Below are 14,741 nucleotides of genomic sequence, written 5' to 3' on the forward strand. Positions count from 1 at the left end.
GCAAATGTCGAATGCGGGGCTTTGAGCACACACACGTGGCAGCTTCTCCGTGAAAGAGGAGACGGATACGAGAGGACGCATTGCTTTTATGAATCCACACATCACGCTTACGTAGCATAAGCGAACAGACTGAATAAAAAAAGAATAATTTTGAATGTAAATTTGCCCAAGTTAATATTCCTAGCGCACGTATGTCAGCACAGTGTTTGGTCAAGTCAACAGTGGCTATATCCCGTGACCTACAAATACGTCAATTTAGAGTTTCTACCCCCCGTCGTTAGTTGCAATCACTTACTCCCTCCCTCTGGGGAGAATAAAATGAGCACTACGTTTTGGGAAAGTCACCGGCCATTGTTTTTTGTGTAAAATAATCACTCCCGCCATAAGAAAATGGAATTTCCACCGCTGGTCTCAAGGTCGTAAACGGATGAGCCGTGCCCTCTGTTCATGATAACGCGATGCAACTCTGACTTGTGCGTATGCGTCTTTGTCTTTGTCTATTTTACAAAACCTTTGCGTTTCCACTGGAAAACCCCCCTCCCTCGATCCAGCAGCACTCATTGGTTTATTTACGGCCGCCTGCACTTTTTCTCTTTCTTCATTCGTGTAACGAGGGGACCAGCAGGCCGCAACAGACATTCTCAATGCGCTGCGTTCTATTGATCCACAATCGCAGCGGTGAGCCGGGGCATGCACGGCGGGGATGCGGCCCCGACCACATTTCACGACCTCGCGAGTTCACATGTCGATGATTTCACGTGTCGATGGGGTCACGTGGTTGTGAGTTCACATGTTGATGGGTTCACGTGTTGATGGGGTCACGTGGTTGTGAGTTCACATGCTGATGGGTTCACGTGTCGATGGGGTCACGTACTTTTCAGTTCATATGCTGATGAGTTCATGTATCGATGGGATCAGGTGCTGGTGAGTTCACATGCTGATAACAGTGGTCAACAACAAAAAAAACGTTTTTTCTGGCCTGGACTTTTGCAGCTGTTTTAGACTAATTTCAGGGTGCTGATTCCAAATCTGATCTCAGATTTGCTCTATCACATCTCATTTTTATGCTATCGGCATACCCCATTTTCATTAATTTTACCCGAAATTAACTCTGTCACTTATGATTGCAAGTTGTTGCGAGTCAGTGACTGCTTTAGTGTTAAAATATGGTGCTGTATTTTTAGGATAGTGTGTTTATAATATCATTTTATGTAGATATCCACATTTATTTAACATTTTTCTTCTGCAGTTTTTTTTTATTGAAAATGCAATATTTGATATCTCAAAAACCTGATGTGATAGACAAAAACTGATTCCAGATTTGGAATCAACACCCCAAAATTACCTTAAAACCGTTGGAATACCTTATGCCAGAAAAAAGTGTGTTGACCAGTGTAAGTTCATGTGTCGATGAGATCGCATGTTTGTGAGTTCACATGCTGATGGGTTCACGTGTTGATGGGGTCACGTAATTGTCAGTTCACATAGTGATTAGTTTAGATGCTGGAGAACAGCGGCGGCTAACGCTGCGTGATGCACTGCACGTCAGTTATTAAATGCAGGCCTGCATTCAAATGAATACGATGATAGTGAAGTTAGTGGTGACGATTACCCTAATTGTAACTACTGTATGTTGTTGAATATTATTGCCGCGGTGGCGAGATGTTAATTCTCTCGCAGCCTGGTATGCAGGAGGGCATACGTTCGATCCCGACCCTGGCGCCTGTATATTTGGAGTTTGCGTGTTTTCCCCGTGATCGCGTGGATTTCTCTCAAGGTCCTCCGGTTTTCCCCTCCACATTTGGAAACACGCGTTTAAGGTATTTAGCTGCTATACATTTCCACGCTATAAGCCACTTCGTTGAGCTACCATTTGTAGTTACGTCACTTCTGAGAAAAAAAAGTCACACAGCTCAGTGTGACCTTACCTGGTAAAATAAAAAAGATAGTTTATATTAGATAGTTTATATCCACAGTGTGTGGATTTCACACCTGATGATGATTGCTTGTGTTGCAGTCGAAACGTCGTGAGAATTTTTACTGTTTTATATTTATATTATTTTATTATTTCCCTTCTACGTGACTTTACCGAAAGAACCAAGAATATGAATCCCTGCAGTCACGAAAGCTTTAAATCAAAATTTAAGATAGTTTATAGTTTAGTTGTTGTGATGATGACGATGACCGATAATGATGTTGACGCGCAAGATTATGGTGATGATGACGGCGACCACGACGACGACGTTGCCGTTCCTTCTGTTGCTGCTGCTGCGGAAGTTGCTTCTGCTGCTGACGAGTGCCAAGACTAAATGTTCAGAGTGTCGGGCGTGGCGGACGAAACTGTGGTAGCTGGAGGAAAGGCACGGGCAGAGGAGTCCAACACTGACGTGACCACACAGGTTACTGAATTCCATCTTGCAGCCCAGAAGTTTTTTTTTTGTTTAAACCTCCGAGTCATCCGTCAACTCATTTACTCAAAATGTATTAACATTATCCATAAATAGAGGTTTAATAATAGATTCATATTCTTAGGTTTTTTCGGTAAAGTCACGTAGGTAAAAAAATAAAATTAATAAAAGTAAAATAAAAAATAAAATAAAAATCACGACGTTTCGGAGGCAACACAAGCTTCCATCTTCAGGTGGAACCGTCACAGCACGATGGAAGCTTGTGTTGCCTCCGAAACGTCGTGATTTTTATTTTACTTTTATTAATTTTAACTTTTACCTACGTGACTTTACCGAAAAAACCTAAGAATATGAATCCTTGCAGTCACGAAAGCTTCAAATCTAGAATTAATAATAGATGTTTATTTAAGACCGAAACAGGAAGATCTCTCCACAACTCTGCCTGTCGCCTGATGATGCTAGTTGTAATTACTGGCGAAACGTCGTACTCGAATTATAAATGTTGTGGGCTGACTCTCCAACACACCGGTGTGCTGTACTAGTAACGAATTGGCATGTTTTGTTTATGTGACAAACCTTATCAATTGGCTTTGTCGGGTGGTGGTGGGTTTAACGACCCATTTATATTCACGCAATCTAACCTAAAAACCTCTATTATCGATAACATTGGTCGCGAAAGCCGACTTGTTAAACTGCTCAAAATTATTGGGTCGTGGCACATCCCCCACACCAGGCACGCATTTAAAGGCTGAGTCGACCTAGTGGTGGCTCAGAACAGGTTCTCGTAGAACTTTGCCTCGAGTGTGTGTGTTGGGTCCCAGCCATCAAACTGCCAGCAACACGCGGATACCACACGAGTGAAAACTCTGTTAGTGAGGCCAAAGTCTTAATGATCCACTGAGCCTCAACGTTGCTGGCGTACACCACCGTGTCTAATAGTGAATGACCACAGCAGAAACCCCAAGTGCTCGGGAAAGTTGCTGAGTTTATGAGTAACAATCTCAGGGTTTTTTTTTTAAACCATAATTTCATAACGTTTCTGAAACCCTGATGAAGATAACACCGTTACGCGGAAAATACACACGTCGAATTGACTTGTGAAATACATACACATTCCACGATTCAGTGAAAACAAATATATGTTGTGCATTTAATGAGTCTAAATAGCTTCGGGTAGTTGTTGCTATAACAGGCGTGTTTGTTTAGTTGCAATTGTATTACCCAGGCTCAAATATGTTAACAAATCATATAATCAAACTGGCAAATGTTGTCTTGTCGTCTCGGGTCAGGATAGGGGTTACGAAACAAAGCCCCGGGATCAAGAGGCTACGTCACGGGCAGGTGGGGGGGGGCGATGATTCCATGTGACACCCATTGGAAGCCATCCATAATTCACCGGTATTGGTGCCGGTCACACCTGACATGGCCACTTTATAAAAATCGTAACGATGTTCAGCTTCAATTTTCGTTACTCGGTCGTGTCTGCGAGGGGCGACGCGTGGGTTGGGGGAACGAGATGTGGAGACGAGGTTTCGAGTAATGGAGGTTCAAAGAGCGTCACCTGCAGCATCTCCACCGGTAAAGAGTTTTGCCCACACCTCCAAGTTTTGGGAATTCGTGGTCGTCAATTCTAGAGACTGTGAAGCAACTGTAATCTCTCATGTCCGCACATTTTAAGCGGTCACCTTAAGCAAGACATAAAGTCTGGGCATTATCGTTCAAAAAAGCTTTCTAGCACTGATGGATCTAATGCCCGTCATACATATTCAGGAGCGGTGCAGGGGGCTGCTTTCTCCACTTGCCCTTTCATGCTACTCTTGATGAAAGACCCGCATGGGAAAACCGACAATATTTCAGCACTGTACTGACTTTCATACGTTATTTTGCAAATCGCAGAATAAAACAAAGGCCATCTTAGAAAGCGGATACAACAGGGGGATTTTCTTTGCACGGCTCGAGTCCAATTAATCCTCACTCCCCAGCATCCTCCACATCAAGCTCTGGCCTGAAGATAATACAAATGAACCTTACCTACCAGATCCCTGGCGTGTTGAAGTGAGCTTGATGGCTTGAGCACGGTCACCAATTACAGGACAACCCCGCTTAAAAATTGCAGTAAGGTCTGTAGGCCTAGGCTAGATCCTGGGCCATACCAGGTTCAAATTTTTTCAGTTGAAAAAATCCACCAAGTGTTCCGTTGTGCACCCGTAACTACAGCAGCCAAACCATGTGCTTCGGTTCCCAACACGGCACAAACTACTGGCCAAAGAAGGGGTTAAAGTGGCGTCCTCGACACGACTCTTATCGCTCAAGACGAAAGGACTGCCGTCTGTGCATCAGACTGCCATTAAGATTTGATGAAGGTGAATATCGAACATCAATTAGTGGCAAAAAAAAAACCCGTCAAAAAGGCATGAACAAAAAGACAGTTGCTCATTTGTAAAGTGAAACGAATGCGTATTTGTTGAGATTTCCCGTTTGTCCTACATGCACAAGAGGCTGGCATTGCGAGCCATGTGAAATGACATTTAAGTGTCGTAGTTAAAGATACACATTTAGCAAAGATATAGGATTATTGCAGTTTTTTTTTGCGTAAAAGACTTTTATTCAGCATGTAAAAGTAATGCACGGATGCAAACATACATTCTATCGAAATGAACACATTTAACAGCAAAATAGTGCAGTCGTATGTCTCTTAATAGACCACACGATCGTACGGTTGTTTTATCCAGCCAATCACATTTCAGTATTTTTGATCACAATGCTTTCATGGAGCTAAGCGTGCCGAAAAAAGCAAAATTACAATAAGAGAAAATCTGTATCCCTTTTGTGTTGCAAATATCTCATTGGCAATGATGCACTTTATTAGAATGACTCTTGACGGCACTTGTGCCCTATATTATGAATTTGGAGTTTTAAGCAGATTATTATGACATACTTTTACCTGCACATGAAACCCCCCCAACCTTGTGGCCTTAGCATAAGTGACACAGACCAATTATGTGAGACTTACGCAATAAACTAAGGTTGCCGCTGCTGTATAAGCCAAGACATTGAGTAACACCGGACTGGTGTGGCTCACAGGAGGAAATAGCATTTCCAATTACAGCACTTCCAATTCTTATCAACCCAGGCTGCCAGGTTCCCCACCCAGTCTACTTACACACTGGTCAAATAAACAATGCTGTGGAAAATCTCGTACCTCTTGTCACCCACGTGGATATCAAGGTTACTGATACTGCTCATGGGAATATAGTATGCCCTGGGTGGTGGTATTATGGGCTTCAAGTTGAAATTGCACATGCGGTCGAGATGCACCTTACGAAAGCTGTATTTGTGGGGTAAAAGGTTCGGGATTCTTCGTAAAAACAAGACTCACCCCAAATTTGACCAAACCCCACACATTAATATACAGGGTGCTTCAAAAATGTTTTAACACGTATATGGGACGATTGTTTTTAATGGAAAAAGAACGGATAATACACTGTAACATGATAACAAATGTCATGTTAATAGCTACGAAAAGTCAGTCTCCACTTGTTCGCCATCATTGTCAACACATTCCTGGAATCTTCTCCAGGTGGTCTCCAGAGCCCGGAGGCAACACATATCTTGTGGTATTGCTGCAAATTCTCAGAAGTGTTACATTTTTTTAAGCACCCTGTATAATTCCGTTTCACCTTAAACCTTAGGTTTTTTTTCATATAGATGTACCGTTACCATATCTGTGGCAGGCCATATAAAGTTACCATTCGGATTATCGGTATATCTGATATAAGTGCCCGCAGATATTGTTTGAGTCCTTTCAAGAATAGTAATGCTCCAGATCTGATCGCTACTGCCGAGTTAAAACCCCATCTAAAAACACTCACTGCAAACTCATATTACTCCAAATAATATCAAACATCTTTTAGGGGAGCGCAAGCATCCGTGGAGAGAAATTTTTATGGTGAAATAGAGTACACGGTTAATTCTACAAATATAAATTATAACATATCTTAGCGCGAAACAGATACTCATCTTGCGTCCCTTTATGTCTTCTCTTAAACGATGCCGGAGACCCGAGAATAGCCCACCTCTCTATATAATTAACAGCACCAATGCCCACCAGGACACCTAGGGGCGTTGCAGTGTGACATTTGCTCCGCCTTTGGATCTTTCACTGAAGAAGAAGAAAGGAGTTCTATAAACCAAGGCAGCATAGCGTGCCGGTATATGCCTGCTACAGAGGCATAATGTCCCGAGACGAAAATCCCAAGTCGTACAGACACCCGTCTCGCGTTTTAACGGTGGAAAAAAAAACCACAGCTGCATGCATCAAAGGGCACCTCCACGCCCGCGGCAAAGCGAAACAGCAAATCTTAGCAGAAGCTCCGCATCACATCAGCCGACTTTATTTTGTTTTCCTTGTTGCGTACACATCCCTCACCCACGGCATATTCAGCGCAAGCATGCACGTACACTCACGCACGTGCACGTACACATGCAGGATGTGGCAAAACACACAGACGCACGCACGCGCGCACACAATTAAGAACAAACAATATCCCCCCTCGCTTGAGTCGGGCTGCGAGTGGCTGGTGCAAGTGCTATTCGCGAGCAATTATTTCTGGCCGACGCATCCCAGTGATGCGGTCAGCATCGGGATTTAGGGGCCATCCATTTGGTCCGTACGCAAAAAAATCTGTCAAAACTTGACCCCCTCCTCCCTGTACGCACGCGGACTTTTTACCCCCCCCCCCACCTGCGTGCGTACGTACGCCTGACGCCCCCCCCACCCCAAATCCTATAGAACGGCCGATATTTAATCCATGCAGAAACGATCAAGGATGAATTATATTGACGTGTTTAAGCAAACAGATAGTCCACCGCCGGACTATCTAACTCATTTAAAGGCCAATGTAGACAAATTATTATCGAGGCTTCACCCCCCCCCCACCCCCGTTTCCTATGCGTAAGTACATTGTCAGTAGACCCCCCCATAGGCAAGCGTACGCGTTTGGGTTACCCCCTCCCCCCTCCATGCGTACGTGCTAAATGGATGGCCCCTAATCCCTCTTATAGCTGGAATCCATTTCCCAGCTCCGATAAACGCGCACACGCGCGCGTGCATGCAAACACACACCCCCACACAGAGAGCAACCGACATCATTCTTACAAATAGCATGCTTAGTTTAGACAAGACTGAGAAACAAGCATCACGAGGACATCACAGAAGATCTTCGACATCGAACGACGTCACTACACTTTACACATTGAAGGACAACTCGCAATTGTCACGATTGCGAGTGTCAAGAGTAAAGCGCGTGCCATTGTCAGTGGCTGGCAAATATGCATAGCAATCTTGTTCGCGAAATACCCAGCATAAACTAAAACTAAACTTTACACTTTTTTCTTTACCAGGTAAGGCCCGCTGAGCTATACAGCTCTTTTTCAGAAGCGACCTGCCCATAAATGATAGCTCAACGAAGTGGCTTATCATGTGGAAATGTATAACAGCCAAATACTGGAAATGCATGATTCTAAATTTGGAAGGGAAAATCCACGTGACCGTGGGGAGAGACATGCAAACTCCAAATATACAGCAGGCGTCAGAGTCAGGCTCGTACCCACGACCTCCTGTATACCAGGCGAGGTAGTTAACATCTCACCACGGTGGCGCCCCTTCAGACACGGCCGCAGCAGCAGCAGCACATCCGTATTCCGAGAAAATGTATAATGCCAATTTTAGTTTTTTTATGAGGGAGATCTCTGTTTTCATGTTATGGCTTAGAAAGGTCATGAAAAATAAATCATTAAGTTGTCAGGCACTTTATATGACCGTGCGTCACCTACAGAAGAAGAGATGTTCATTATGAAATACCTTGGGGGAGAGAGCTTGTTTTGTTAAATTCCACGTCTTTTCTATTTCCGTCACCAAAATCGACCGGCAACAGCAAAGGCCGAAAATTTTCACAGACGAAGGACGATAGATGGATGCCGAAGGATGTTTTAAGTAAATGTTACTTTGGAGACTTCTCAACTCCACGTCGGCTCGCGAACCCCCTGTCCCATCAACAAAAGGAAATCAAACAACCCAACTCCTGTGCATCATTGCCGTTGTTTTTTGTTGTGTTCGTTAACGGGCAATGGTTTCTTTTTTTTACAATTCCCGTTTCCTCCCTCCCGCCGACCCCCCCCTGCCCAATTTATTACCCACGAGCAATGCATGCATTCGTCATCGTTACGTTGGGTACAGCATTTAATTTGTGGAGCCAAAAGAAGCCACCGACTTATCGAGTGAACGGTAACTTAACGAATGAGAAGAGACACTTTTTTTAATATATATCTGGTTTATCCCTTTTTAAATATCCTGTCATAGCCACTCCATTACTCCCGCTGACATTCCCCCACGTTAACTAATTATAGTTTAAGCTTAGCAAAGGAACGGAAGTGAACAATGATGTCGGAGCGCCTATTGGTACAATTTATCTTCGTCTCGGTTTTTGGGCAGTGCTTGCTTTTTTACATTTCAACATTCAGAAAGTGACATGTTTTTTTTTTGTCAAACAAGTACTCAAACAAAAATACAGACGTAATATCAAACGCAAGTACGTAATTAAAATGACACTTTAAAAACCGATGAGGGTTGGAAAAAATTACAAGGCTTGTGCAATAAATCTACACAATCAATCTTTGATTCCAGAAATGCATTTCTCAACAAACACAACAATGCGCACAGCATACAAGTGCGAGGCAAACCATCCCCATGAGGAATCAGGTCGTGAAATATGTATCATTTTCACTGTGGCATCTAAATTACGTTTACGGTAATGGCAGTCTCTTTAAATCGACTGTCAGTGAAGATATCTGTCAGTGTTCCTAAATCTTCCCTTTATTTTTTAAAAGCAATTTTTTTTTAAATGAGCATACTTCAGTTTGCATGGGAGTACAAAGTGTCTGGTAAACAAGTACATTGCTCAGAAATCACCACATTATTTCACGCTAAATGTGCAGATTTTCCCATGATTTTATATATTTAATAATTTCCACCGATTCTATCTTAATTGACCAGTTTGTTTTATTTATTCATGCCAGTATTATTGGTCCATTTAATCCATTTAAAAATTACAGCAGTTACAAATTGGTCCATATCACATCCATATTGAGGCATCATCTTAAACAATCCGGGTAGTATAAGAATAACAGTGGAACTACTACATCTGATTAAGCTCAAAAATACTAAATGCAATTATATATAATTGGCTGACTAAATAGATCTTAACACTTGAGTGAGTTTGCAGTATGTGGACAGTTCAAATCTCACAGCCACCTGCTAGGGTAGAGTCTGCTAGAAATAATCACGTGGCACATAGCTCAGCAGAGGAAGCCACATTGTGCTTGGTGAGATGGAACGTATCCTGCAATGATTGCAAGTAATTTTCCCTGTAAATGATAACAGCACCTCTGTGGAATTGTTACACGTAATTAAGACCTAAGTGAAACTAAACGTAATAATTCAAAGTCAGAGCTTTGGGAAATTAACGGTATTTAGTTTAGGACTCTGCGTTAGGCCATGCATATAAATACATTTATTCAAATTAAAGTGTAAAAGTCAATATTAAGGATAATAAATGTGCAAAAAGAATATATATGCCTGCGCATTTAAAGCATGGGATTTAAAGTCTGCTATTAGAAATGGCAAAGTTGCCCAAAGAGAAAAGACCAAGTGTTCAACTGTCTGCCAAACGTGCCTACCATTGTGTGGCTCTGTCAGAATCTCAATAACCCTCCCCTCCTGCACTTGCACCGATCGGAACAACGAGCACTTTGCCCGTAGTAAGCCAAGCACGCATCTGCAGAGCAGCACTTTGAAATGAAAATAGAGAGAAAAAATACATATCAAAAACGCGGCAACGGTAATCACAACTGCCATCTGCGCTGCGCTAAAGCCAGTTGCGGAAGTGTCCGCAGAGTACCCTTGCCAACGTCAACTGGCAGTGCGACCGTGACGGCGACTGGGGTGTGCGTGCGTGCGTGCGTGCTTGCAAGAGGTGCTGTGCTTCACGGCAAGCGTTTGTCTGCTTCACTTGAGTAGCTCGAGGTAAGCCACAGGCACCTTGCCCTTCTGTATCCCGCGCTCGCTCATGAGCCAGTCGGAACCCAGCCCAGGCACGCTGTACACCGTGATCATCTGCACGCACGCACACACACACGCACACACGCACACACGCAACAAAGACGCCACGGTGGCGGGATGTCATCTACCCCGTCCGGTATGCAGGAGGTCGTGGGTTCGATCCCGAAACTGACGCCTGTAAATTTGGCGTTTGCTCGTTCTCCCTGTGGTTGTGTGGATTTTTCTCCAGGTCCTCGAGTTTTTTCCTCCACATTCAGAAACATTCGGTTAAGATTATTTGGCTTCTATAAATGTCCACATGATAAGCCACTTTGTTGAGATATAATTTGTGGCCAGGTCACTTTTGAAAAAGAGCTATACAGCTCAGTGGGCCTTACCTGGTAAAACAGAATTTTTGGGCAAGTGCTGTTAGCGAGCACCTATGAAAGCCGGCATGGTACACGAGGGGGTGGGTGGCCACCACCATGCCCGACCGTCATTGTCTTCCCAGTGGCGATGTTTACACACAGTTCAGATAATCGTCACTGGTGTTGGCCGTGAGCGGGAATTGAACTCGGGTCGCTGGATTCGTAGTGCAGCACGGTAACCACTGCACCACTGCACTCCCACTACGCACAAAGGTAACGATCAAAGATTCCCCCCAGCCCCTATCATCACCATTCATATCCCTATCACTACCCCTATCACTACCCCGATCATCAGTACCCCAACGCCAACCCTCCTTAACCACACCCACATTCCTCCTGTTTACAGGTTGTGTATAACTACACAACTTTTAATAACTCCGATTTGTATTTAAACCACTATCATCTTATGTACAATTTTACAATTATTGTTAAGCGCCTTGGACTAAGGCGCTATATAAATCGATATAAGATAATCACTTGCCCCCAAAAGTCTGTTCAGGTTAAACGTCTCCCGTTTCGAGTCCACGGTTGAGAATTAAATAGGCTTTCCCATCACCCTTGGTAAGTTTATATAAAATTACATCACGCACAACCTTCGACAAGGTGGCATGTTTATTTACATTTCGCCTTGATGTTTGTAAAAAATGGAGCTCTCGCACATATGCCAAGGCTCGACTGAGAACAGCGAGGTCAAGCCAGGCAATTACTCTGCGACATACGGCACTATTATTGTTCGTCCCCTGCCTGCCTCGATTACATCACATCAACCGTGGCTATGGTTGTGATAATCCATAAGTTTTACGTGTACACGTACTGTCACTCACTTGAGACAGTAAATCTAGCTGTGACGGTCCCACCTGATGACGGAGACTTGCGTTGCCTCCGAAACGTCGTGATTTATAATTTTATTTCTATTATTATTTCTATTATGTTTATTTTATTATTTATTTTTACCTACGTGACTTTACCGAAAAAACCTAAGAGTACGTACTGTCACTTCATCAATCCTCGACTGAATGAGGGCCTTCCCATGCTGCGTCATTTGGCCATACTTCATCAAGCTCGTCAGTGCAGGTCAGAGTACAGTGCAGCACTGTATTTTGCTATCGTGTTCGCCGATTCCCACCACGTTGCCCTGCAGCGCAATGACAACCCGTCTGTGCATGGCTGTCACTCATCTAAGTGACACGATCCACGTTCAGCCCCTGCATAGTTGCCGAGATATAATGGGATCTGACAGCATCCGGAACATTCCAAGTGATTTGCTCATTATCAATCCAGTGGCGTCATTACAATGCTAGCTCTAAAAGGTAAAAGCTAGGTTTGGCTCTCAAATAGATACCATGTGATCCTCTAGTACCACTCTGTACCGCGCAGCATGCACCAAACTCGCTGTTAAATTACAGCTCCTTCCCCCACGGCTTGGCCAGCAATTTTCTGCTCCTGTTACGCTCCCCTCCTACATCTCAACTTTCCAGCCATCAGAATAAATGCAGGTTCCTCAGAAGAAACTCGTAGGAAACAACAGACATTTCTGAAGCTCGTCGAGCCAAACTACGACGGGCTAACCCAACACAAAAGATAGTGAAATAACAAGCGCTTTGCAGCACTACAATTTGGCACGCGTCACAGAATATATTTGGCACGTGGCGTCAGGATCAGCACCTTCATGTAGTTTGTAGTCAGGTGCGTTCTGATCCTTTAAAATCACGACCAACATTGCAGGAAGGGGCATGTCGGCATGGAAAACTTCGGTAGCCGAACACATCCGACTCGTGAACGAACCCTAAATTTAGAACAGAACAAGTCCTCCAGGATACTTACTCTCATGCCGAAATTGTCCAGTATATATATACGGGGTCGGATCTCTTGGAATTTCTCATTTACTTGATACAGCGAGCGTGTTGTGACGGTTCCACCTCAAGACGGAGGCTTGTGTTGCCTCCGAAACGTCGTGATTTTTATTTTATTTTACTTTTATTAATTTAAATTTTTTACCTATGTGACTTTACCGAAAAAACCCAAGAATATGAATCCTTGCAGTCACGAAAGCTTCAAATCTAGAATTGTACAGACGTCGGAGCTATTTGAAACATCGCTGTCGAGGTCATATTGAAGCCTCAATGAGCTTGAACGCAAGTACAATCCACATTTGCTTGCCATGAACTGCATCTCATTACTGCAAGTTTGATGTGTGTTTCTGAAAAGACGGATTTGAGTAAGATACATCAAAGTGCCAAATACAAAATTTATGTTGTATTGTAATAGCAGCTGTCTTGTAGCAGCGAAATCAAGTGGGCTTCTTGCATTTCACACGCTCGCGTTCAACTATCTTTTCGTCCATCTGTCCAATCACTTGTCCATTTAAACAAAAAACGAAATGTTCGTGAGCCGACGATGACGTGGGGTCACGCAGCATTACACAGATGGGACGCGGCCAGAACATATCTAACGAGCATTGCATTTAAAACAATGACACGTCTTTAAATAACGCACATGAGGAACAGTAACCAAGCCACCTTGCTGCCCTGCCAGGACAGTATGTCTAATTTGGTGTGTGTGCATAGGCCATGAAGCCTATAGAAATCCGTGGAAGCTCCTCCGACCTTTTGAGTTAACGTTTTTTTTTCAAAACAGCTGAAATCCGGCGACAGATATTGGTACAAGACCGCGATTATTTGTAAACATTTTTTGGTTATATTTAAGCCACAAAAATGCCTTCTCCAGTAACTCTAGCCTTGCCGAAGGGTAAATTAGCTCCTGGCATGCCGTACTACAGTAAAATGTTTACTGCACCCAAACACGCAAGATTCAAACAAGTCACGGACATGTGTAAAAGCACAGAACCATCAGCATTTCCTGAAGAAGTGTGACCGATTGACAGTGGCAGTGAGGCAGTGCTAGTTAACAGACAACCGTCGACCATTTTTGATTTAAAGCTTTCGTGACTGCAGGGATTCATCTTCTTGGTTCTTTCGGTAAAGTCACGTAGAATGGAAATAATAAAATAATAAAAATAAAACATCATAAAATAATTCTCATGACGTTTCGGCCACAACGCAAGCAGCCGTCCTCAGGTGGAGAGCAGGTCTGTCGGAAAGACAGAGTCTGAATGAGACTCTGTCTACTCTCCACCTGAGGACAGCTTCTTGTGTTGTGGCCGAAACGTCATGATAATTATTTTATTATGTTTTATTTTTATTATTTTATTATTTCCATTCTACGTGACTTTACCGAAAGAACCAAGAAGATGAACCGTCGACCAGTTTAATCATAATTGGGGCTCATCATCATTGTCACTGCTGCAAAGTCTGCCTCTGGGAACCATCTGAAATTAGGATGATAAACAGTCGTCTCTCACGGCATCACTGCTACTATCAGCCGGTCCCATTGGCTCATTTATTTTGATGGTGATCAAAGACAACAGGACCACAATGCACTTCTTCAGGAAATGATATATATTTTGCATATGCACAGAGGCTATGTGTTTTTTTATGTATTTTAAAGTCTTGTTTGAAACTTGCGGTTGTCCAACCTGTCTTATTATGAAATGATGGGGTTTTTTACGTCAGTTACAGATGTAACCCAAATACGTGCATTAAAATGCAACCACAGTACTTGTTTAGCTGCGAAGCCGGCGCTTCCAAACGTTCCTACACACACTGTAGATAAAGCATTTCACTGGAGCATTAGCAGGGATGACCAGACGACATTATGATGATTAATTGTAATTGGGTTTTGGGAGGTTCTGCTGTGATTAAAATATGAAGATAATAGAAAATTATGCAGAAATAAAATACATTTTGA

At 43.3% G+C, this 14,741-nt stretch overlaps 1 protein-coding gene across 5 annotated transcripts in view; it reads right to left on the reverse strand.

Annotated features, from left to right (window-relative positions):
* Window positions 1-4,989: 4,989 nt before the first annotated feature.
* LOC144724386 (endophilin-B1-like) overlaps window positions 4,990-14,741 on the reverse strand; it is a 53,345-nt gene continuing 43,593 nt past the window's right edge. For all 5 annotated transcript variants that reach the window (XM_078603473.1, XM_078603472.1, XM_078603471.1 and 2 more), the window contains one exon: window positions 4,990-10,581. In XM_078603473.1, coding sequence (XP_078459599.1) covers window positions 10,474-10,581 — 108 coding nt within the window. In that variant the 3' untranslated portion in view covers window positions 4,990-10,473. The remainder of the gene's footprint in view (window positions 10,582-14,741) is intronic.

The sequence above is a fragment of the Lampetra planeri genome, chromosome 20 (assembly GCF_965212315.1).
Source record: "Lampetra planeri chromosome 20, kcLamPlan1.2.h2, whole genome shotgun sequence".
In the NCBI taxonomy this organism is placed as follows: Eukaryota; Metazoa; Chordata; class Hyperoartia; order Petromyzontiformes; family Petromyzontidae; genus Lampetra; species Lampetra planeri.